Source organism: Pseudogymnoascus destructans (genome assembly GCF_001641265.1).
Source record: "Pseudogymnoascus destructans isolate 20631-21 unplaced genomic scaffold scaffold_14, whole genome shotgun sequence".
NCBI classification, from domain to species: domain Eukaryota; kingdom Fungi; phylum Ascomycota; class Leotiomycetes; order Thelebolales; family Thelebolaceae; genus Pseudogymnoascus; species Pseudogymnoascus destructans.
This window is the reverse complement of record NW_020167533.1, coordinates 107,516-130,859: the sequence shown is the minus strand read 5'-3', so window position 1 is coordinate 130,859 and position 23,344 is coordinate 107,516. Positions and strand designations below refer to the sequence as shown.

General features: G+C 51.3%; 4 protein-coding genes across 4 annotated transcripts; 1 reads left to right on the top strand and 3 right to left on the bottom strand.

Annotated features, from left to right (window-relative positions):
* Positions 1–507: 507 nt before the first annotated feature.
* VC83_05533 (uncharacterized protein) lies at positions 508–3,454 on the bottom strand. The gene has a single exon (XM_024469153.1). It carries the CDS (start codon positions 3,079–3,081, stop codon positions 739–741), a length of 2,343 nt encoding a protein of 780 aa, XP_024322902.1. The 5' UTR covers positions 3,082–3,454; the 3' UTR covers positions 508–738.
* Positions 3,455–4,921: 1,467 nt separating this feature from the next.
* Positions 4,922–8,653, bottom strand: VC83_05532 (uncharacterized protein; the record flags this gene model as incomplete). Its single annotated transcript, XM_024469152.1, has 2 exons — positions 5,862–8,653; positions 4,922–5,811 (listed from the first exon to the last, which is right to left on the bottom strand). The coding sequence occupies exons 1-2, from the start codon at positions 8,650–8,652 to the stop codon at positions 4,922–4,924; spliced, it is 3,681 nt and encodes a 1,226-aa protein (XP_024322901.1). The 5' UTR covers position 8,653.
* A 9,407-nt stretch (positions 8,654–18,060) lies between these two features.
* On the bottom strand, positions 18,061–20,527 carry GCN3 (translation initiation factor eIF-2B subunit alpha). The gene is made up of 2 exons (XM_024469151.1): positions 20,212–20,527; positions 18,061–20,159 (listed from the first exon to the last, which is right to left on the bottom strand). Exons 1-2 carry the CDS (start codon positions 20,253–20,255, stop codon positions 19,112–19,114), a joined length of 1,092 nt encoding a protein of 363 aa, XP_024322904.1. The 5' UTR covers positions 20,256–20,527; the 3' UTR covers positions 18,061–19,111.
* On the top strand, positions 20,516–23,310 carry VC83_05530 (uncharacterized protein). The gene is made up of 2 exons (XM_024469150.1): positions 20,516–20,725; positions 20,785–23,310. Exons 1-2 carry the CDS (start codon positions 20,671–20,673, stop codon positions 23,130–23,132), a joined length of 2,403 nt encoding a protein of 800 aa, XP_024322903.1. The 5' UTR covers positions 20,516–20,670; the 3' UTR covers positions 23,133–23,310.
* Positions 23,311–23,344: the final 34 nt, after the last annotated feature.

The window sequence follows — 23,344 nt, the reverse complement described above, 5'->3', positions numbered from 1 at the left end:
TCGTTTCTTGAATTTCTGCATCCATCCGTTGCTGAATTCAGGGCAAGGTTGGCTAGCGTATTGAGGTAATTGCTGCCAGATCTGCTGAGCTTTCTGTCGAAGCAGTTCTCCACTTGTCACCCCTCCTTTCTCTTCGATGTGATGCTGCCAAAGAATCAAGATCTTCTCAAGATCTGGCCACTGCCCAAGTCGAAGGCGTGAGCGATTGCTGTCTTTGATATTATCGAGGCTGTCGAAGTGTGTCGAAAGAGACTCGGAGACACTAGATTGGCTGATCTTATGGTTGTACTGCTGCTGGAACCACTCGATACACGCTTTTTGGGACGGTCGTGGGTGTTATGTACCCATTTATGTACCCAAGCCCGTAAAGCACGTCGCTGTTCAAGGAGTATCTGCTGTTTGCGTGCCATATTCAATAGCTGTAATGACGAAACGGTATACGATAAGACGATAGTCGATGAAATTGTTAGGATACCGTGAATATCGTATTTTGTGTGGTATTTGAATCGGTTCCTAAAAAAATATCGCACTATCGAGGATATTGGCCTATTGAATATCGTACTAAGGAGGTTATACTGTATGCTGAGACTACGGAGTATAGTCCTTACTTTCTACCATATTAAGCTGGAAAGGAAATACAACTGTAATAACGCCGGCAGTAACACCTGCAACAATAATTCCCACTCAAACATAAAATAACCCGTTTCTTCTCATTTTAAACTCGTCCGTAACCAACGCCTACTCAATCTCACTATCCTCATCTCCACCCTCATCATCGCCTTCCTCTTCACCCTCATCTCCACCATCCTCGTCACCCTCTTCCTCTTCACCCCCTTTCTCTCCACCCTCCTGCTGCACCTGCGCCTTCAACTCCTCAACCTCCCCCTGCAACTTCGATACCTCAGCCTTCAAAGTCTCGAGTTCTTTTTCAGTGCCTCCGCCTTCGCGCTTTGCCTGGGCCAACTGAGCCTGCAGATCAACAACCTGTTTCTTCAGCCCTTCAACCTCCGCGCCATTCGCGCCAGCCGAAGTACTATTCCTCTCGTTCATCAACTTATGAATCTCCGTCCTCAGACCCTCTTCCACCCCGTCCCTCCTTTTTTTCATCTTCTCCTTCTCCCTCAACAACTCCATTCCCATTTCCGAGTTCTTCTTCTCCAAAACCTTACACCTCGATTTAAACAACTCCATCTGCTTCATCTCCCCCGCCATCGCATCCTTCTCCGCTTGCACCTTCCCCCACATCGTCAGCACATCCTCCTTCTCCCCATTCGCCCACACCCCCTCCGGCACCAGCGCCTCAACATCCTTCCTCAACCTCTCCACTTCCCTCTCCGCCATCTCCGCCCTAACCCTCAACCCCTCTGCCTCCCTCAACGCCGCCCCCTTCTTGCGTTCCCATTCGCTCGTCCTCGTCCCAAACCCAGGCTGCGTACACGCAACCACCGTCGGGCGCCCAACCACCTCGCTCGCCGTCGGTTCATCGGGGATAGGGGTCACAAAAATTGTCTTCCCACCCCTCAACGCCCGATACCTCGTCGTGATCTCCACATCCAGCAACCCCATCCCCGATATCCTCACCGCCTTGTCGCTGGCGCAGTTCCGCAAGTGGCCCCAGATCTTATTGTACGTGTCAGAGGCGGTGTTGATGATGAACCTGTGCTGTGCGGCGACGAGGGGTGCCTCTATCTGCCTGGGGTGTTCGATGTTGAGTTTTAGCTCAGCAGGTATAGTCGCCTCGCCTGCCAGGAGACCTAGGGCCTGTCCATAGTCGCGGTCGAGGACATGGAGGCGCCCGACGAGGGTGCGCATGAAGTGGATGAGCTGCCCGATGTATGTCTGGCGCCGCCGATCGGAGGCGGGGAGGTCGAGGGGGAGAGCAGCGAGCAGCCCCCCGGAGGTGGAGAGCGCGGCGTCAATCTGGAGAAGCAGCTCGTCGGCATGTGCCATTAGGCGGTTTATTTGTGAGTGTGGCAGCGGGTTGACGCCTGGGCGGAAGGAAGCTGGTTCGCTGCCTTTGGTGATGACTTTTACGGTGGCAAGAGGGCAGGCTTCGGTTGATGCGGGGATCTTGCGGGAGGGGTCGGGGTGGGTAATGAGTTGGTTGAGGAGGTTCGTCAGGGGTTCGTTCTCGGCAGGGTCTCTGGAGCGGTAGGGTGAGGAGAGATCGTTGAGGAATTCGAAGGCGTCGGGGTTGGAGTAGAAGTCCGGCGCGAGCGAGGCGCCGTCTTGGTCCTCGGACGTGGGGTCCTGGAGGGTGGCATTGCCTATGAGTGTCGCGCGCGAACTGATGCTCATGCTGCGAATGAGGAGCAGGAGGCTGCGAGCGTGCGCCTTGAGTTCCGCGAGGGTGGGAGCGGTATTGGCGCGGCTATCATGGTCTTTGGGGTCGGCGGCGTCGTGGGTGGTGAGGTAGCTGCAGTTTACATGGGCAAGGGCCCTGGCGAGGTCTGGGTTTTGTCGCAGGAAAATGGATTGGTAGGGCGGTGCGAAGGGGGTTTGGGTGAGGACGGGGCCAGGAAAGGGGGAGGAGGTAGTGGCGGGATCGTTGGCGTTGTCCGGTGGAGGGGCGGTGCCGCGGTAGCGGGTGAGGCGCTGGCGCTTTGTAGAGTTGGTGCTTTCACTAGTTTCGGTGGTTGCGGAGCGCTTTGTGGACTTGGTCTGGCCGGAGGATGAGGAGTTATTGTTTCCGGTGGTTACTCGAGCCAGCGGGTTTGCTGCATTAAAAGGCACTAGTGTGTCCGGGTTTGCTGCAGCTAGATCAGCCAGCGTCATCTCAGGAGGCGCTGTGTTGTCTGCCGTTGAGCCGGGGACTGTAATCTGCAATGGTCCCATGTTTGCTGTGGCTTTGGCAGGCACTGTAGTCTGCAAAGGACCCGTTCCTGTGCCTGTTGCCGCGGCGGCTGATGTTCCAGTTTGCGCAGTTGCTGCTCCCGAAGGTCCAGCAAGGGTGTTTGCGGCCGGATCACCGGTAGCATTTGTTCCAGAAGGGCCCGGCGTAGGATCTCGAGCAACCTGTTGGCTACCTGGCTCTGCGGTTCTACCGAGCTCGTCTTGGGGAGGTGTTGCGTGATCCGACATTGCGATAGAATTCGCGGATTTGTACGAGGGGATTTGATCAGAAATAACGCGAGATGCCAACGAAGATGAGAGATGAAAACCAGCAGCACTGATCAATAAATGAGGAAAGACGAGGAAAGCGAGAAGTGGGAAACATAATTGACAGCAGCGAAAGTTAACTCAAAAAGAGGAATAAAGAAATACTGATTCCTACAAGGAAACCCGGATGCCGTAAACGGCAAGCCTGAGAGGCTTGTGGAATGCCCATCTCTTTGTCTGCCAACCGTCGCCCCGATCCGGCGACTTGAATGAGCAATCTCTTTCGACAACAGTGTCCCATTGTACGCGTGCAGATGAGCTTGCTGGAGTGGTTTGTATGGTAGACCGAAAACTGATTGAAAGAGTTGTTTTGCTCGGCGGGTTGAGCCGACGTTGACGGCGGCTGGGCTAAGAACGGCGGCTGGGCTAAGAAAAGCAAGCGAGTTTGCATCACGATTATCTCGTGTAATACCAAACTGCTCGAGAGAGCAGCAAGCTGTCGATTTGGGAGCATTGTATAATAAATTATATGTAAAGGAACATAGACCTATGTAAATATCGGGCAAATGTTCGGAGTTGATGATTTCTTTGTTCCTTCGCTTCCTCGCCATAACTACTATAACTTATAGCCCCCATTTTCTCACTTTGTCTCGCTCTCGAGCTTATCCTGTACATGTGAGTTTTATATAGAATTCTTTTTTCTTTTTGGTACATATCAAAGGGGCTGTATTGTAGATAGCCTCATAATAATACACTTCTATAACGTACAACAACAACAATATGGCTGCTATTGCTACTATTAATCCGTTCCCTAACGACGTACGTGCTGCATTTGATTCTTATATTAAGAATAGAGAACGGATCTGCTGCTAGATGCGCATATTCCTTACCGACCTAACTCTCAAACTACAGAACCCTATAGAATCGAACTTAAATCATCGTGCCCTTATAGACTTTTATCTTATACATGAGAAGCTATATCGGAACCATGATATAGCTCATAAAGAGCCACGATATGTAGTTCTAGAGAGTGAAGCTCTAGATATTATTATTAGTGAGCATCTACAGCTTCTACATGTAGGGCGAGACAAAGTATGGGCTTCTATTCAACAGTACTATGGAATTAGTCAATAGGAAGTAGCTTTCGTCCTTAAGCCCTGCAAGGATTGTGTTCTAAACCAGCCTGCTATAACTAAAGCCCCTCTAACTCTAACTATGAGCGCCCCAAAAATGTTCAAGTCTGTCCCACCCGTTCCTGGAGCGATAAGGGGTGAAAAAAATCCTGGGTCGTGCTGGATTATACAGTGGTGTACGACGGTTCAACTCCTTGGTTGACCCCCCTCATCGCCCCATCCCCTGACCTCCTAGACCCGTGGCCTTCTTTACGACACCCCATCAGTTCTTCACTCCCCCCACCAATCATCGTTAAAAACACACATCTCTTCTAACTCTCTTCATATTGCCTAATATCCCCCAGAATCTATGTACAATACAAGATCTCCCCTCTATCCCCCATAACCCCCTTCCCCCCCCCCTTCTCCCAATTAAACCCCCCTTAAAACGCCCCCCTCCCCCCCCAAACGCAGTTAAAAAGCACAGCAAGAAAGCCATCAAAGCCATCCTCTTCCCAACATTCAACCCATAAAATCAGCAAATATGCCCTAGCCCAACCCCACGCACTCCACGCCGCACACCCGCACCCACACCCCCGAAAACAAACAAACCGCTAAACCGCTCCCAAAAAAATCTCATCCCCTCTCACCCCCCCCCCCTCTTTTCCCCCGCTTCCCACCCTACCCATCGCCCTTAGTATGCCCCCCCGTCACCCAAGAAGCCCCTCATCAACCGCCTCCAGCCACCTCCCCACCCCCTCCCTCAAAAAACTCTCTCCCTCCCCCCCCACCCCAGCTGCCGGTCTCGAATTCGCCACTTCGTTCGCAATACCCTCTAGCGCAGACAACAGGACCGTGCGGACTTCGGAGCGGGGAACTTCTTCTTCTTTCACTTCCTCTGTCCTCCCAATTTCCCCTCTCCCAACTTCTCCTCTGCTTGGTCCTGCTGCCGCTGCTGCGCTGCCATTACCGGTACCAGCAGGAACAGAGGGGCCAGCACTAGCGGAGGAGGAACTGGGTTGAGAAACGAGAACAGGCGCGGGGGAAGGTAAAGGCGCAGGAACGACGACGCGGATTCGGCTTCCGCTTCGCGAACTCCCCGCCGAGCTCCCCGCGCTCGGATTCTTACTCGCCCGAGCTGACCTTTGTTTCTGCCCCCCCGTCCCCAACCCTGGCGCTCCCGTCTGCGCACCCGCCACCCCAGCGGGAGAAGCCATCACTTTCTCAACAGCTTCGATCAAAGCAGTGTCGAAGGAGATACACATCTCCACCTCCCACTCCTCCTTAATTACCTCCCCACCCCTGCCCCCCTCCGCTGGGCTTTGTGACCCCAGCATACCTAGGTAAGGGTTTCCGTATATACTCGCGCGACCATCGTAGGAGTTCCCTGCTGATTCACCCGCTGAGGGGGGAGGGGATGTGGGGAGACGGATTAGCCGCCGCAAAATGAGGCGTTTGAGTGTGAACGCCACCGTATCAGCAATGAGGGCGGTAGAAACCGTAATCCATCGCTCTTCTTCCCCATTTCGCGTGGCTGATACCGGGGGGGGGGGGTGGGTTCTGCGGACATGGTGGCGCGGATTTGATCCTCCAGCGACGGCTGCGGTGTTACCAACGGAGTCGGGGATTTGGGGTTGGAGTTCGAAGTACTGCTGGTTGGAGCAGCATCAGAGGTAGAAGACGGAAGAGCCTGCAACACAAAATCCGGATGAAACCTCCCCACCCACCCCCCCACATTTAGCGCCCCCTCATCCCCCCCCTCGGAGCGTGTATAATTCTCGAAGCCATCTAAATCCCCCCCCATCCCTCCCAGACCGGCACAGGACATGATACCGGATGAGCACGGCGACGACAGCGCGGAGGATAAGGAGGCGAAGAGAGAGGGGAGGGGGACGTCGATGTCGATTACGCCGTCTTCGGTTATGGATGTTTTGACGGGGGATTCGTAGGCGCCGGAGGGGTGGATGGGTTGCGTTGCTGAGGAGGAGGTAGAGGGGGGGTGTGGTGCGACGGGTTGGGGGGCTGTGGTGCTGGTCATTTCCCTCATAACGCCTTCTCTGTCGACAACCCCCTTCCTCTCCTCGCGGCGCTGGGCATGCAACTTCGGCCTTTCCTCCCCCCCCTGGCTGGAGAGGGTAACATCCGTACTCCCCCTCCTCTTCCCCCCCCACAAACTCTCCAACACCCCACTCCAGCGCGACGAGCTCTCCTCACTCACACCACTCCCGCCCGTATCGCCCCTCTTCAAACTCCGAATCAGGTCGTCTGCTGCGAGACTGCCGCTACTCCCCGGTCGAGGCTCGGGTCCGGTGCCGCGCACAGGGCGACGGGTTGAGAAGTGCGGGAGAGCCGGGATGGGGGTTGCGGTGGAGGTTGTGGCGAGGCCGGGTTGGCGGGATGGGTTGTATGTGGTTGGAACCGGTAGGGCGCCGGGGGGGAGGGAGGGCGCGTCGGAGGGAGCTGGTTGTGCTGGATTCGTGGTTTTGACTTTTGGTCTATTGACGCGTCTCCTCAGCGACTCTTCGCGCAGATTAAGCGGTACATACGACGGCGGGGACTGCGAGAACGCCCCCCCAACCGATGTCCCTGGTCGGAACTGGCGAACAAAGGGAACCTGATGATGTTGATTATTCGGCAAAAACGCCGACAACAAGAAGATAAGTCTGCGCGCAGCCATCTTATCCGCAGCGACGATGATAGTCCGCGCTTTAATCGGCATATCCTCATCCCGCCCGCCGCCGCGCTGCTGTTTGTAATTCCTTCTCCTATACCATGTCGGTCCAATCGCTTCGAGCCACTCCGTATGCGTCCCCAGAAAGACAGTGAGGAGGTTATAAAAGAAAAACCCCTGTTCCTTCCCCCCCCCCCACCTCCGCATCCACCTCGCCTCATCGCGCCAGATCCCCCATCGGCCCTGCCGCGTGATGACCTGGAGGTTCTTGATCCCCCCCACGATGCGATGGCGCGCGTATTCTATCTCCGCGCGGAGCTTGTGGTTGCGCGCCAGGGCGTAGGGCATTAATTGCACAGTCTTGATGTTTGTGCGGATGGGCTTTAGGGGCTTGATGTTCTCTTCGACGCGCTTGCCGGATACGGAGATGCTGGCGGTGCGGGTGTGGTGGGGGCCGCGGCCTCCGGTTGGGTCGGGGGAGGCGACGTCGACTTGTTTGAGGAGGACGATGATGTCTGATGAGGCGACGGCTTGGAGGTGGTCAAGGGTGCGGATTGTGATGTCCCAGTGTTGGGTTACCATGTCGATTCGATCATCTACGTCGCTGATGAACGACGAATCTAGCGACTCCACGCCAAATCCCGATCCCAAGACCGTCCAGCTCGGCCGGAGCGAGTTGAACGACGACGAAATCAACTCATTCTCTGCATATGACCCGACGCCGCGGTACGCCGATCGCGGTGTCGATGGCGAATTCTGCGTCGCCGGCAGCTGAATCACCAGCCCAATCGCATACATCGGCGTCCGCTTCTGCTTCGGTTTCCTCTCCTTCTCCCTCTCCCTCCCCCCCTCCTCCGCCTTCGGGAACGGAAACCCCTGCCCCTCAAACGCCCCCGGCGTCTCCTCCTCCTCATCACTCAACAACGGCACCGGAAAGATCCTCGTAACAAGCACCCTCTTCCTTCCCCCCCCATTCCCCTCCCCCCTCCCCACACTCTCCGACGTAAAACTCTGCGCCAGCCGACTCCCACTCCGCATACTCGACCGGCCGAGCGACCCATGCCCTTCAAACGGGTACTGCGTGGCGCCCCGCGGGTCCGTGGGGAGGATGTGCACTTTACTCCCCGTGCCCTTGTGCGCCATGACGTCGCTGGCGCCGAACATGCAATTCGCTATCGTGGCGATCTCCTCCCTGTACTCGCGGCTCGTTCGCTGGCCCTCTGTTTCTACGTAACTCCCCTGCCGTGAGTGCGCGCTTGGGCGCCGGTCGAAGGCGCCGAAGCGGGGGGCTTCTTGGGTGATTACCACGGGCTTGGCGCCGATGCTCGTGCGGCGCGCGGTGGCGGTTGTGTTTGCCCCTCCACCGGCGCCGCGGCCGCCGCGCCCAGATGTCGCGAAGCTGTTGTTCAGCACGGGGCAGGCGGGCGCGTCGAGGTGGGGGTGGCTGTCGTACATTAGCGCCGCAGTATTAAACGTCGACGTCGCCTCCTGCATAACCACAACCCTAACATCGCGGGTCTCGAGCTCGATCTCGGGATTCGTATCAAAAGCGGCCGGGGCGGCGGTGAGCATGCTGACGGTGGAGGAGGTCATGGGGAAGACCTGGTCGTGCTGGTGGGCGTACAGCGCCTCGGCGTCGGGGAAGATCAGGTTGCGCGTGTGGATGTCCTCTTGGACGGAGTCGAGGGAGGAGGTTGGTCGGGAGGGCGAGGGAGAGCCGCGCGAGGGGGTTAGGCTCGAGGCCGCGTTCGAGAAGAGCTTGCCGAGCATGATGGCCGCGGGCACGCGCGCGGGCGCGTGAGGGGGTGTGTGTGTGGCGGTTTTTGTTGGGGGGTGGTTAGATGGCAAGATTGGATGGGTAGAGGCGCGCCATTGTGGTGGTTTCTGCAGGTGGCAGTGTGTGGCAGTGTGTGGCAGTGCGTGTATCGTCGAGAGGGTATTTGGTGGGTGGTTGTGGAGGTTGGTTGACAGGTTGTGGCGTTGGGGTTCGGATGGGGTGGTCGATGATGATGCGCTCGAGGTGGTGAGGTGAATGAATCCGATGAATCTTCGGCGCCGAGATCAGCGCGCGGAGAGGTGTATCAAAAGCTTAAGTAGGAGGAAGTTGAAGGGGGAAGGGAAGGGGGACGGGGGGGGCGGAAGTCGGAGGTGTGGATGGGTATGGGGGTATGGGGTGTGGGTGGATGGATATGTGGGGTGTGTGGAGAGAGCGGTGTCCGCGGTTAGTTAGATGTGATTGATGACAGAATGAAGAGGCGGTGAAGAGGCCGCATATGCAAGCCATACTATACCATGCTGTACGGAGCATCGGATCCACAAAAATATATCGATGGCTTCTTCGATCCTGGAATCACGACCTTACAAACTCGACAATCTATAACTGTTTTCGAAAGAGTATGATTGTTCAAAAGCCAGTTCAACTACCCTCACAACCTCTTCAGGCAATGATACCTTGATCTAGGGCTTGAAATCAACTTGTTGCATTTGGAGGAAGCCAGATAACTCGGATATTCGCAGGGGGTGGTGTCGATTCGAGGGCCTTGATATGTGCTGAAAAGTTGTCCATGGTGAGAAGAACCTCCCATGTTGTACCAATACGAGCATAAAAAGCCCTTAACCATTCTGCCATAATAAACTGATTCATCCAAGCCTTCTTATTCCATCTCCAAACCCCTCCCATTGCTATGACGTCGATGTTTCATAAAGCTCAAGGCGTTTTCGCCTTGCCAATAAACCAAGGAGGACATCGATCAGTACCAGCAGCGTTACAACAGAATATGACAGACAACCTTGCCTTGTCCATCTTCCTTCATGTAAAGACCACAGTCCCTGCGCCCTCAGGGAACTGTTTCAAGTGTGGCAAGCCTGGCCATTTCCAGGACAAATGCCACCTTAACGCTACTATCAAGGAAATCAACCGTAACGACCCCGAGGCAGAAGAACAATGGGAGGAAGCTGTGGAACTTTAATCGGATGCGTCCCTAGAGGAAAATGATGAGGCCTATGAGAAGGCTCCTTCCTAGGTCTATGCAAATGTGACCTGCGAGGACTAGACTTACGAGAACTCCTGGGAGGTACCCAGTTCTTAGTCGACATGACCCTAAGTATGAATGGACTCAGGGTGCAAACGAAGTCCCTAGCAGACACAGGAGCAAATGGCTACCTCGTCATTAACAAGCCTTTCGCAATACGACTGTCGAAAGCGCTTCAGAGCCCCATACGGAAACTACCCTACTCTGTACCCATATGTGGATTTCAGCACAAAATCCAAAGCCACGTATCGGAGTATATTCGGTTACACTTAACAGTCGAAGGACGCCGGATATATAACTGCCCCTTTGTACTCCTGGACCTCAGAGCACAAGATGTGATAATTGGGAAGAAGCTTTTCAGCTGCTTCCGAATACTACTCGACTCTGCAAAGAGCTGGTTAGTATGGCCAAAGGAGTACCCGCCGACTCCTAGCTGTAGCAAGGAGATCACCTTGCCCTACATCACGCGAGAAACGTCCATTCGACATCCCGCATACCAGCCGGATGCAAATCGCAGGGATGCTGCAATCCACCGCGAAGACAGACGCCACGCAGGTGGACGCTCGATGAACATGAAAGTGATAACTTCAGGCTATGAAGAGATCACCGATATGCCACTGAGTCCTACCCGAAACCAAGAGGTTTCTCCCCCACTACTAGTGAAACTGGTACCTAGTTTCACACCCATACGGATATGCGAAATCAGTTCCAATGCCTTCCATCACGAGATGATGCGAAGCGACTCCGAGTTCTTTTAGACTAGCATCTACGAAATTGACCAGATCATCCATGAAAAGGAGTTGGTAGAGGACGAAGAAACGCTCCGCCTCATCCAGCAGAAGCTTCCGCATATGCACCGGAAGTACACCGATGTCTTTTCGAAGTTGGAATCAGATCGAATCCCCACACACCGCATATATGACCACAAGATACAGCTCGAAGCCCCTTTACCAAACGCTTTCTCCCCGTTATATCAACAGGGCACCGAAGAGCTTAAGGCTACCAAGCAATACCTGTTAGAGAACCTAGAGAAAGGTTTCATCATCAACAGCAACAGCCCCTTCGCGTCCCCTATCCTATTTGTAAAGAAAGCGGATGGCAAATTAAGATTTTGCATCATTACCGGAAGTTAAATGGTCTCACCCGGAATGATCCCTACCCCATCCCGCGTATCGACGAACTACTAGGACGAGTGTCGAAAGCAAAAATCTTCATGAAGCTAGATATCAGACAAGCCTTCTATCGCATACGGATGCACCCTGACTCAGAAGAGTACATGACCTTTCGGACTCGCTATGGATCCTATAAGTGCAAAGTGCTGCCGTTTGGACTAACAAACGGTCCCACAACCTATCAGCGGTATATGAATGACGTCCTGATGCAATATTTAGATGACTTCTGTACCGCATACTTAGACGACATCCTAATCTATTCAGAGGACCCTATGAACATATAGAGCACGTGCAAAAGGTCCTACAGCGTCTCCAAGAAGCTGGACTCCAAGCCGATTTGAATAAATGCAAGTTCAACGTCACCAGGACAAAATACTTGGGTTACGTTCTCACTACCTCCGGTGTCGAAGCGGACCCCGACAAAATCGAACCCCTTCGTAACTGGATCCGACCGACCACTGTTATGGGTGTGAAGTCCTACCTGGGATTCTGTGGCTTCTATAGACAATTCATTCACAATTTCGGCAAAATAGCAAAGTCCCTCACAACCATCACTAGTCCCTCAGAGCCGTTCCGATGGACAGACGAATGTGAGGCTGCTTTTGAGGAATTACGCTGGCAACTCCTAGCAGTACAGGCACTTCACCACTTCAACCCCGAATTGCCTACGAATCTGGAGACAGATTCCTCCGATGGAGTCATAGCTGGTGTCCTCTCTCAAGAACACCCTGAAAAGCGGTGGTACCCCGTAAGCTTCTACAGTCATGTCCTATCCGGCCACGAGATCAACTGGGAGATCCACGACAAGGAACTATTCGCAATAGTAAAGGCCTTCGGAAAATGAAGACCCGAGAGCAGCAAAGTGATAGACAGCGTAGAGAAATGGGAAGTGGAAAAGATCCTCGCTGTGAGGCTCCGACGGAAGCAACTACAATACAGGGTTAGTTGGGTAGGATACGATCCGGACCCGGAGTGGTACCCAGCATCAAACTTCATGAACTCTCCCCATAAACTCAGAGAGTTTCACACGGAGTACCCACAATTACCAGGACCACCACAGGAACTACTCGGGTGGGTTATGGCATGGGAGACGGGACAAGACTACGATCACGAAAGAACGACAAAAGGGGAAGAAACAGAGTCGTTGCTACCCACGATTCTAAACTAAGCCCTCTGAGCCAAGGCGCCCTCACCACCGGAACCCTTGCGGGAGTCACCCTTCCCAAATGTCTCACCGGCGTCGCAACAAGCGGCTACCACCATAAGAGATGAAGGGTTGAAGTGACCCCACACGAAGGGCCAGGCCTGAGTCCCCTCCGACACAGGGTCTTCCTCCACCTAGGCCCCGTAGGCCGCCCCAACTTCCTCATCCTCCCCCCCCTCCTTCCTCCCATCACCCCGAGTCAGGGCGACCGCGGTAGCGGCAGTGGTGGGCAGTTTGCCCACAGCATCCACCAACTCCCCCAGGAGAGCCGGGACACTCTCCTGTTCCATCCGCAGACAGCGCAGCGACGACCGAATTTGCTGCCCAGAGTCAGCACCAAAACAAGACAAGGGGAAGGGGGTCTACTCACGGCAAGCCCTGACTCGAGGGCAGCCCGAGTGGCGCGTGCCTCCTCGTAGAGGTCACGCTCCGCCTCGGAGCGGAACTTTGGGATGCTCTGGGCGGCCAGGAGGGTCACCTGATTTGCCTTGGTGGCGGCGGCGGCGACGTCAGCAGGAACGAGGGGGGTGGCCTCTTCAGCAGCGCGGAGGGCCGCAAACTCTTCCCCAAGGAACCAGGGCAGCTATTCCCACCAAGATCAGCACCAGCCAACCAACCCCAACACCGAATCCCACAAGAAAACCTACCGGGATGCAAGACGAGTGCTGCGCGGTGCAGTACCCGCACTTGGAGCTGGCGGCGGACCAGACGCAATCGTGAGACAGAATCCCACGAGCTTTTGCCCGAAGGCAGTGCAGACAGAGCACTCGGAACGTATGATTACAAACGAGCAAAATGTAAAGATCTAAAGATAATTAAAGCGTGGTTCTCCCTCGTACGAAACATAGTTGCAAAATACAGAATCTTAAAGCAGGATATCTACAACTTTAATGAAGCAGGTGTTATAATAGGAGTTATTGCTACTACAAAGGTAGTGACAAGCTTAGAAGCAAAGAGCTGTCTAAAGACTATATAGCTAGGGAATAGAGAGTAGGTGTTAATTTATCTAAGGTGTTAATTCGTATAGATGGGCACTTCTGCTATTTATCATTTTTAAGGCATAGAATCACCTTTAAGGCATAGAATCATTTCTTAGCTTAGTACAAGGGCTTAGTATTACTACACGATTAGGTGATTACACTAAGTAAGAATGGGTAGACTTCAAATTCAATTAGGTACAAGTGGATTTAACACTTTAATTAGCATACAAACACTTATACGATTAGAACCTAACGTACATGTATAGTGAAAGCTCTAGCATAGCAAATGCTCTACCCTACTACAATTTACCATCTTCCACCTTCTAACCTCATTTTCTCTATCACCTAACATGCCTTAAAAAAATGATGATACTTAATTAAACTTAGCCTTATTAGCTATTAAGAATGATTCTTTGTTAAGTCTTAGACGTGTAGCTAATATCTACAGAGTACACCAAATAAAGCTAAGCTGTCACATACATAGAAAGCAGTCATGAAGTGACTAAGTAGCCAACTTGAGGAAATTGACTAATCTAGAAGAGTCTATCATTATTCAATACATACTTAACTTAGATTTGAAAGGATTCCCTCCTACACTTCATGGTGTAGAAGATATGGCCAACCACATCCTTGTAGACTATAACACACTATGCGTTAGACCATGTTAGGCTTCAAACCAACCACATCCTTGTAGACCATAACGCACTACGCATTAGACTGTGTTAGGCTTTAAATTTCGTTAGGCGACAACTAGCACGTAACATGCATATTAATCGAAAATACAACTATTAGAGGGCTAAATGTGAAGATCCAAAGCTTATTCATAGTTGGTTTACGCTTGTGTAGAACACAATTGTGAAATACGCTATTCAAGATGTAGACATCTACAACAATTAGACTGGGTTTTTAATAGGCGTGTGTAATGGTGGGTGCACCAGATGTGAGAATCTAGCCACCCAAGGAAGGGATGAATTTACTAAGACAACACACTGTCTTAGGAAAAAGAGCCAAAGGGTTGTAGCTTAGACTATTCCACAACGCAGCAATCAGGTGTGTGATGTAGTGAAGTGGTTCAGACAAGTTGCAACAAATGTTGAGTCTGGGAACTCAGGGGTAAGTCAGAGGTTAACACCTCACTGACTTTTCAGAAACAAGGAGTAACAAGATGAATGCTTGGAAGCTTGGAAAAGACGTGGAAATATGTGATAGTTGATTTACTGTATTGTCTGCTTGCCCTTTCTTAAGGAAAGGGCAATCCTATTTATGCTAAAGGAATGTAGTTCTCTCATTTTCCAAGACTTTCCATGACTTACCAGGCTTGGTAACTGTAGTCAACGTAAGAGAATCCCATAGAACCATCTCTTAGGTTCGTAGCCTATAGGAAGTAAAAGGAGGTCCAAGGTCAGAGTACCCCTATAGACAAATTATGTCATAGACAAATTATGTCACAGACAAATTATGTCATAACTTAACCAATCTTGTGGGTAACTAAAGAGCGATGACATGTAATGAATCATAGAGGTTCGTAGGAGCTTTTAGAGCTATCGTTCATGCTCCTAGGCCTCTAGTTGGTAGAGATATGTCATGTGGTAGTATGAGTGATGTCATGTAATGAATCATAGAGGGTTGTAGAGATATGCTATGTGGTAATATCGGCCCAGTAACTAAGGAGCGATGACGTGTAATAAATCATAGATGGTTGTAGCAATTGTTGAGTAGTATTGCTCTTGTTGTTGGTGTGACAAGCCAAAATATGTATAGTGACTTGTAGGTTTGAGGAGGAGATTTCCAAGTTTGCTCTTGAGTTTGATAGCAAACTGAGTGCAACGAATGTCAGTATGACAGCGTGATCTCAACTACAACAGTAGTTACAAGCTCTAAGCGAGAGGGAAGGCCAAAATCAAAGCAGCCTAGCAAGTAGGAATGGGTAACAGTAATCTAAGGTGTTGGTGCACTTGGCTAGGCCTTACTGCCATTTGTGTTGTGAAGGACAAATTCCACCTCTGATCTTGGTATAAGGATGTAAGGATGCCTCCGTACCTAGATACTCGAAGAACCTGTCTCAGAACTGTTACGGTCACTACAAGCATGGAATCCGACTCGGTGGGGTTTCGAACCAGTAGAGGAAGACATAGCGAGTTACACTATAGTGGGGGACGGTAAGGGTGTAGGGTTCAGGGTCGATGCAGACCTGTTGCGGTGGAAGGTTCAGGGCTAGGGTTGGGATAACCGAGTCGGGCCCGTTTTGGGTACTTAAGGAAACAGACTCAACGGGGTTCCCCCTTCATCTTTTTTGTATCCTTCGTAGTAGACCTATAGGATCGCATCCGTTTAGCCTCCGACTCGCACTCTCATATGCTATTACTGTGAGCTGGGTGCCCTGTGTCCTTACAAAGGATAGGCAACTACCTAAGACTTAGAATAAGTGAAAATGGGTAGACAACAAATGAGATCACTCTAGATTGGGTTAAGCACTTCTTCAATATACTAGGCCATGGACTATTGGTGTATATCACCCCTTAATCCTTAATGGTTATAAGAGCCACCACTCTGTTGCCTTTGAGGAATGATAATAGCATTATTACTCTTTGCATGCCTCTGCATTCCTCCCATCTCCTCCAACCTCTTGATGTTGGCTATTTTAGCCTATTAAAAAAGGCCTATGGTACGTAAATTGAGATGTTAATGAGAGGGGGCCAAACCCACATTACTAAGGATGACTTCCTCCTATGTAGGGCAGGGCTACTTTTATTTAATGTAGGGGTAGTCATTAGGTTGCTTGATCTTTAATTAAAGACACTGACACCCTTATCATCATGTCCTAGAACCTCCTAATCTTGGATCTCTAAGGCAATAAACAACCCAACTAAAGCAACTTCTCAATCTACATTCTTAAAGAATTGGATCATCCATCATTTAGGTAGCTCTCTAATGCAGAGTTGCGACGTAGCTGAGAAACTAGGCAAAGCTACAATAGGTGCAATGCATAGGTTGGCATTGTTAGAAGCAGAGAACCAAATGCTCTAAACGTAGATGGAGGACCTTAGCAAGCATTAGAGAGCTAAAAAAAACATGTCTATGCAATGGAGGGCCACTTAGTGTACAAGAAGCTAAAGACCTAATGACTGAGATTGATATAAGTGAGTAGATAAAGGAGGAAATGCACATGGGTAGTAGTTGTGCGCCAAGGACTGAAACGCTCCATTAGCGTTATGGCAACTATAGGGAGGCTAGACATAACACAAGGACGTATTAGGTAGTAGTAGAAACATCTAAGGAAGATGATTCCAAGTAGTTTGAATTAATTAAGCATTGTGGTTTGTGTAATAGCTGTTACAAAATGTGTAGGTGTAGTAGGGTGGAGCATTTGCTATGCTAGAGCTTTCGCTATACATATACATTATTGCCTTCTTATTATTAACAGACATTAAGGCTACCTCTTAGCTTAATTTCAACACTACTATATAGAACAGAAGATAATCACTATCTATATGCCACTACACTTGTCTAATGTTAGGTGCTTTGCTCTAATAAAGCTTTTATATAGACAGTAGATTAAAACCTTTGTATAGAACTAGCTAAATCATATTATAAAGCCTAAGTTCCTCTCTGCTTATAAAGAAGCATTTAAAGCTACATTTATAGAGCAGAACATTAGGAATGGGTTCTAAGGATTAGTTCTATATAAGCTATAGAATGTCCTTTCTTACTTAAATCTACACTTAAGGACTCTAACTGTTATAGAGGACCCTGTGATCCCTAGTTACAAGGCTAGGTTATAGTAGCATGACTCATTAGATGGATAGTTAGATAGTTAGGATAGTATAGACTATCTAACTATCTAAACTATTCCTTAGCACAACACTACTATTAGTTGGATAGTTGGATAGTTAGGATAGTTCAGACTATCTAACTATCTAAACTACTACCAGGCATGATGCTACTATATAAGTAGATAGTTATTTCTTAGATAGGAGCTTCATGCTCAACTTAATATAATATTCTTTACATACTATAACGTGTTACTTAGAAAGCCTTTGTGTCTAACCCCCTACCTCCTCTGTTAAGTTAAACCTTATAAGAGAAACCTCTCTACATCCTATTGTTTAGGAAGTAGCGTTACAAAGTGCTCTAGCTACTAGAGTGTAAGCTGTGTATTTGAAAATCCAGAGTTAGAAAGTAGGACTAGCTCTATGGCCTTAAGATTGGTATGGTACCATGAATCCATATGTATTTTGCCTAGAACAATAAGTACTAGTGGTATGACTTTTCCTACTATAGACACAGCCTCTAGGATAGTACTAGAGGTACTGTTTTCAGGGCTTAGAGTATAGAGCTCCTTTGCTGTTCGTGGTACTATAACTCTCTCACCTCCTAGAATCTCAATTCCAAAGCCTGTTTCATCTATATTATAAATTGACTCTAGCTCTATATAGTGTTCTAATCCAAACTTAAGGTAATGTATTTCGCAAGCAATTTAGACACACAAGCAGGTTAGACACTGAATTTCTCACCTATAATTAAGAAATTAATTTAGAAAATAATAACTTAACAACAACTTAGTAGTATATTTTAAAAGTGTGTATTCAGCTTTATCTATACACATAGATTCATTTACATGTAGTTTTAGAGCAATTAGAACCATAGATATTGAGATATAACAGCCTAGTGTAAATTTCAGCGCCTACATTAGCGCTTACACTTAATATGTCAAGAATTAATGCATATATTAAGCTGCTGTTGAGTTATTACCTTGCAAAGTTCTTGATTTTGGGTGAGAAATCAGTGTCCGACCCGCTTGTGTGTCCCTCGCCGGTCCTACACCACCGACAACCACACACTGTCCAAACCACTCACACCACAACTAACCACCACACCAGCACCCCGTCCCCATCACCCCGTCTACCGTCACCTACCGCATAAGTGTATCCTATGGTTGGCTGCGGGAGGAACTTCGTTGTGGATATTATATTTCGGCTGTGAGAGGGGGAGGGAGGGACGTCCCGTATCCACCCGTTTGCAACGCCCAGCCCGTGTGTCCAGCCCCTCTGTCCGTCCGTCTGTATATGGTAGGCGATGAGATAATGCATAATGCTGTTCTACCTAGAAACGTTGAAACGTATCCAACGGGCGGGATAACACGACTAACCAACTAACCACTGACTAACTCAGGTAAGGCGATACACTAGGGGGATAAGAGCGGATGTCGATGTCGCTGGAAGGCGTTCTGATAGGTGCGCAGAGCGATGACGTGGGTGAAGATATTTTGCTTTTTTTAGGGCTTGCCAGAGAGGGAAGATTGGAGACTGCGGATTGATAGGGTTAGAAGGCAAGAGTAAGTAAGTAAACCTTCATTTTCTCCATCTCAAACTTATGGGACTAGATACCCATCTATCCATCTTTTATCCCCATCTGTGACATTCCACCCCCCAATATCAGATCAATATCAGATCCAGACCTCCCACTGCAAAAAAACACACGCATCGACATCCCCATCAAACAAACTCATAATCAGCATCCTCCATCCTCATCCTCATCAGCATCAACCATCCCTTCACTAACCATGCACATCGTCACCACGCGCGCTCAGACCCTCCCCGAATTTTCCCCCACTTCTGTATGCATCACCAATGTGTGTGCGTGAACCTCTTAGATCTCCACTTTCCCTGCACGGTAGTCTACTAGACTAACCAGACTATTTGTGATGGTGGTGTGAGATATCACGAGAGAGAGGGATATCTTGTTTTCCAAATCCCTGTCCCTCCCAACTCCCACATCCTAGACACCAACAATAACTCCCCTCACATCAACGACGCCGCCCCCATCCCCCACAAAACCCTCTCAAACAAACACACTAATCAGCTCCTCACTCACCGCACTCGGCGTCAACACCCCATTCTCCGTAATCAGCGCCGACACCAAATCCGGCGGCGTATAATCCACCGCATCCTCCCTCTCCCTCTGCCTCTCCTCCCCCTCCTCCGTCGTGAAATAGTCTTTCCACCCCTCCGTATCAACCGAACTCTTCTGACTCGGCGCCTCTCCCTCTACAGCCCTCTCCTCCCCCTCCCCCTTCTTCTCCCCCTCCTTCCCAGTACCCGTCGTAAACTCCACCACCCTCTGCACAATCGGCAAATCATACTGTCCTAACGGATACAGCCGCACGAACTTATGCGTCTCCGCCACGACGTAAAATGGCTTTCCGGCTGCGCGCGCGAGGACACCGATTTGATAAGTGCCCATCCGCGATATCACGCCGCCGTTCTCGACCACGCCTTCCGCGCCGACGATTACAAGATCAACCATCCCCATCGCGTAGCCTACTGCGCCTTCCCCGATAACAGCGACGGGTACGCCCTTGGCGCGGAGTTTCCGTACGATATCCCTAGACTCCCCTGCCCCGGCGCCATTGCCAGAGTCGACGTAGATAACCTTAAACCTTACCGTTCCCCCTCCCCTCCCCGCCCCCGCCGCCCTCGCAAGGACAGCAGAAACCACACGACTCCCTCCCTGTGTCAAAACCGTACACCCATCCCTCACCAACCCCCCCGCATGCCCCGCAATCCTCTCCCTCGCCGCCTTGGCTCTAGACACAAACACGCGTCCATTCGCAAGCAAATGCGCGCGCACAGCATCGAAGCTCCTCTCCCCCGACGCTCTCAGGGAGGAGATCATGTACCGCTGAAACAGGTCGGTGCCGGCGGAGAGGGCGATCGGGTTGCGGACGCGAGATTGAAGGAGGGAAGATTGGGCGGCGAGGAGGTCGAGGGTCTCGAAGACGGTGGTGGAGTGGGAGTGTTGGAGGAGTTGGATGAGGGATTCGATGGCGGCGACGGGCATGGTCAGGTCGGGGTCGGAGGTGAGGAGGTGGTGGTAGGTTTGGACTATGCTGGGGGGGGTGTTAGTGGGGGTGTGGGAGACGTGGAGGGGGGTTGACTCACTCGAATGGTGCCGCGGGCGCGGGGGTTGGGTTTATGGGCGCCATTGCCAAGGTGGGGGTGGTGTAGCTGGAGAGGATGGAAAGAAAGAGAAATCTGATCTATTCGTGTCGACGATACAGTGTATGGTGGAAGTAATTGCGTTGGTGGTGGAGCTATATCTTTCTCGCAAGGTTGTCCCGAACTGCGAGGCTGAGAAATAAAAGTGCGGAGGACCGGAGGAATAGTATCTCCGCCCGAAGAAGTTTGCGGTAATGGTGTGTAATCGCTACCGTAGTGAGCACACGCTCAAAAGTATGGCGTTTATCCCGACCGAGCTAAATAAGCGCCTTTCCGCGATTGTTTTCCCTACTTTTTAAATATGAGGGGCCATCGTTTGTTCAAACTTCCCCACCATGGAATTTCTGTCGATAGTTCCTGGATGCTTTTCTGGTTTTGGAAGCAACATGACTGAGGGCGATTATGGCGAACAACGAATACTTTGGGGCTGATATTGCCTCTCATGCGACCGAGAATTGTAATTCCTGCCATTACTTGGGTTTATCGGCAAAAAGAAGCGGCTAACGATTTATTTAGATTTTATGGCGCTATGGCATACTTATCGAATCCCGCTGATCCTCACGTTGCTCGCATTGTTGTTGATTACTAGAGCTGTGTTACACCTAAAATTCGGTCGCGAGAAGATCATATACACCCCCCCCCCGACTCCATCTGAGAAAACGCATGTGGCAGCCAACCCACAGCGCGAGCAATTGGTCGAGAAAGCGCCCATCCCCGCGGAAGTGAAGAAGGCAGGACCAAAACGAGTTGTCGGAAAAGTTACCCGCAAGAAGTCGCTTTTGAGGGACCAGCCAGCGAGCAAAGATGTGAGGTTCCAAGTCCTGGTCTTCTACTCAACACTAGCCGGCAGCACGGAGAGAACCGCGCAGACACTGACCACCAAACTCGCCGATACCCTGAAAGCGAACGCCGAGTCAAGCCAATATGAGTTCCTCTCACCAATAGCGCACGACCTGGCCGAGCTCGAGGATTACGACGAATACTTCCTCGGCCTCCCCAAACCCGAAGATGCCAGCCAGGATATCAAATACTTCTACATCCTCCTCCTGCCGACGTATAACATCGACACCATGACCGATACCTTTATCGAGCATCTGCAGGAAACACACAACGATTTCCGCATCGATACGGCGCCGATGTCAGCGTTGTTGGGCTATGCGGTGTTTGGATTTGGTGATAGGGAGGGGTGGCCTACGGAGGCGGAGGGATTTTGCTCGCAGGCGACTGAAGTTGATAGGTGGATGGCTAAGCTTACTGCGAGGAAGAGGGCGTTCCCGCTCGGTATGGGAGATACAAAGGTTGATGCACAAGAGAGGTTGGATGAGTGGAGGCAGGGCGTTGAGGATGTTCTCCAAAACTTGGGGCAGACTGGCAACCTCGGTGAAGGTGTTGTTGGGAGTGGTGACGCCGATGAGAGCGATGTTGAAGATGCGGAAGAGGATGATGTGGAGGTGCAGTCTGATGGAGCGGTTAAACTCAAAAGGAAAAGTAAGAAGAAGGTGACCAGTAGTATGGATGATGTGGAAGATATTGGTCGCATCTTACAAAAGGGCCAAACCGAGTCAGAGGACCAAGACGAAGACGAAGGGGCAGTCGATTTCACAACTTATGGCAAGAAGAATCCCAAGCCTTCAGCTGCACCCAAGGAAATGGTTCCAAAGGGGTCGCCCACCTACAACGCCCTCACGAAGCAGGGCTACATAATCGTCGGCTCCCACTCCGGAGTCAAGATCTGCCGCTGGACCAAATCGGCCCTCCGTGGCCGCGGCTCCTGCTACAAATACTCCTTCTACGGCATCGCCTCGCATCAATGCATGGAAACCACCCCCTCCCTCTCCTGCTCCAACAAATGCGTCTTCTGCTGGCGCCACGGCACCAACCCCGTCGGCACAACCTGGCGCTGGGTCATCGACCAACCCGAAGACATCTTCAACGGCGTCAAAGCCGGACACTACCAGAAAATCAAAATGATGCGCGGCGTCCCCGGCGTCCGCGCCGAGCGTTTCGCAGAAGCAATGCGCATCAGGCACTGCGCGCTCTCCCTCGTCGGCGAACCAATCTCCTACCCCTACCTCAACGAATTCACCGCCATGCTACACAAAGAGCACATCTCCTCGTTCCTCGTCTGCAACGCGCAGCACCCCGACCAGCTCGCCACACTCAAACCGGTGACACAGCTCTACGTCAGCATCGACGCCTCGAACCGCGAGTCCCTGCGCAAGATCGATCGGCCGCTGCATCGCGATTTCTGGCAGCGCTTCCAACGCTGCCTCGAGATCTTGCGCGAGAAGCGGTTTGAGCAGCGCACTGTGTTTCGTCTTACCCTCGTGAAGGGGTTTAATATCGAGGATGAGGCGGAGGGGTACGCGGATCTAGTCGAGAAAGGCCTTCCCTGCTTCGTCGAAGTCAAGGGCGTGACATACTGCGGCACACCCTCCAGCGGCGCCGCAGGCCTAACCATGCAAAACGTCCCCTTCTACGAGGAAGTATGCGCCTTCGTCCTCGCCCTCACAGCCGCGCTCGACAAGCGGGGTCTCAAATACGGGATCGCAGCCGAGCACGCCCACAGCTGCTGCATCCTGATTGCGAGCGATAGGTTCAAGAAGGAGGGGAAGTGGCATACGAGGATCGATTATGCGAAGTTCTTTGAGCGGTTGGAGAGCGGGGAGCCGTTTACGCCGGAGGATTATATGGGGCCGGAGACGCCGGAGTGGGCGACGTGGGGGAATGGGGGGTTTGATCCGAGGGATGAGAGGGTGTATAGGAGGGGGAAGAATAAGGTGCCGTTGAGGGTTGTGGGGGAGGAGGGGGAGGAGGGGGAGGAGGGGCAGAAGGAGGAGAAGCCGAAGTTGGTTGAAATATAGCTCGGATAGAGTGCTATTTGACGTTTAGATTTGTGAACTCTCGTTTTCACACCCCGATGTGCCATCTCTTGACAAAAAAAAGATCACTGAAGCTTGTAGTGCGCAGTCTTGATGGGCATGTGCGTTTGGTACCACTTCGTGCTACTCTGCGTGTGGTGAAGAAGTTTTTTTTTTTCTCGACGCCAAAAATTGTAAAAAAATGCCAAAAAACA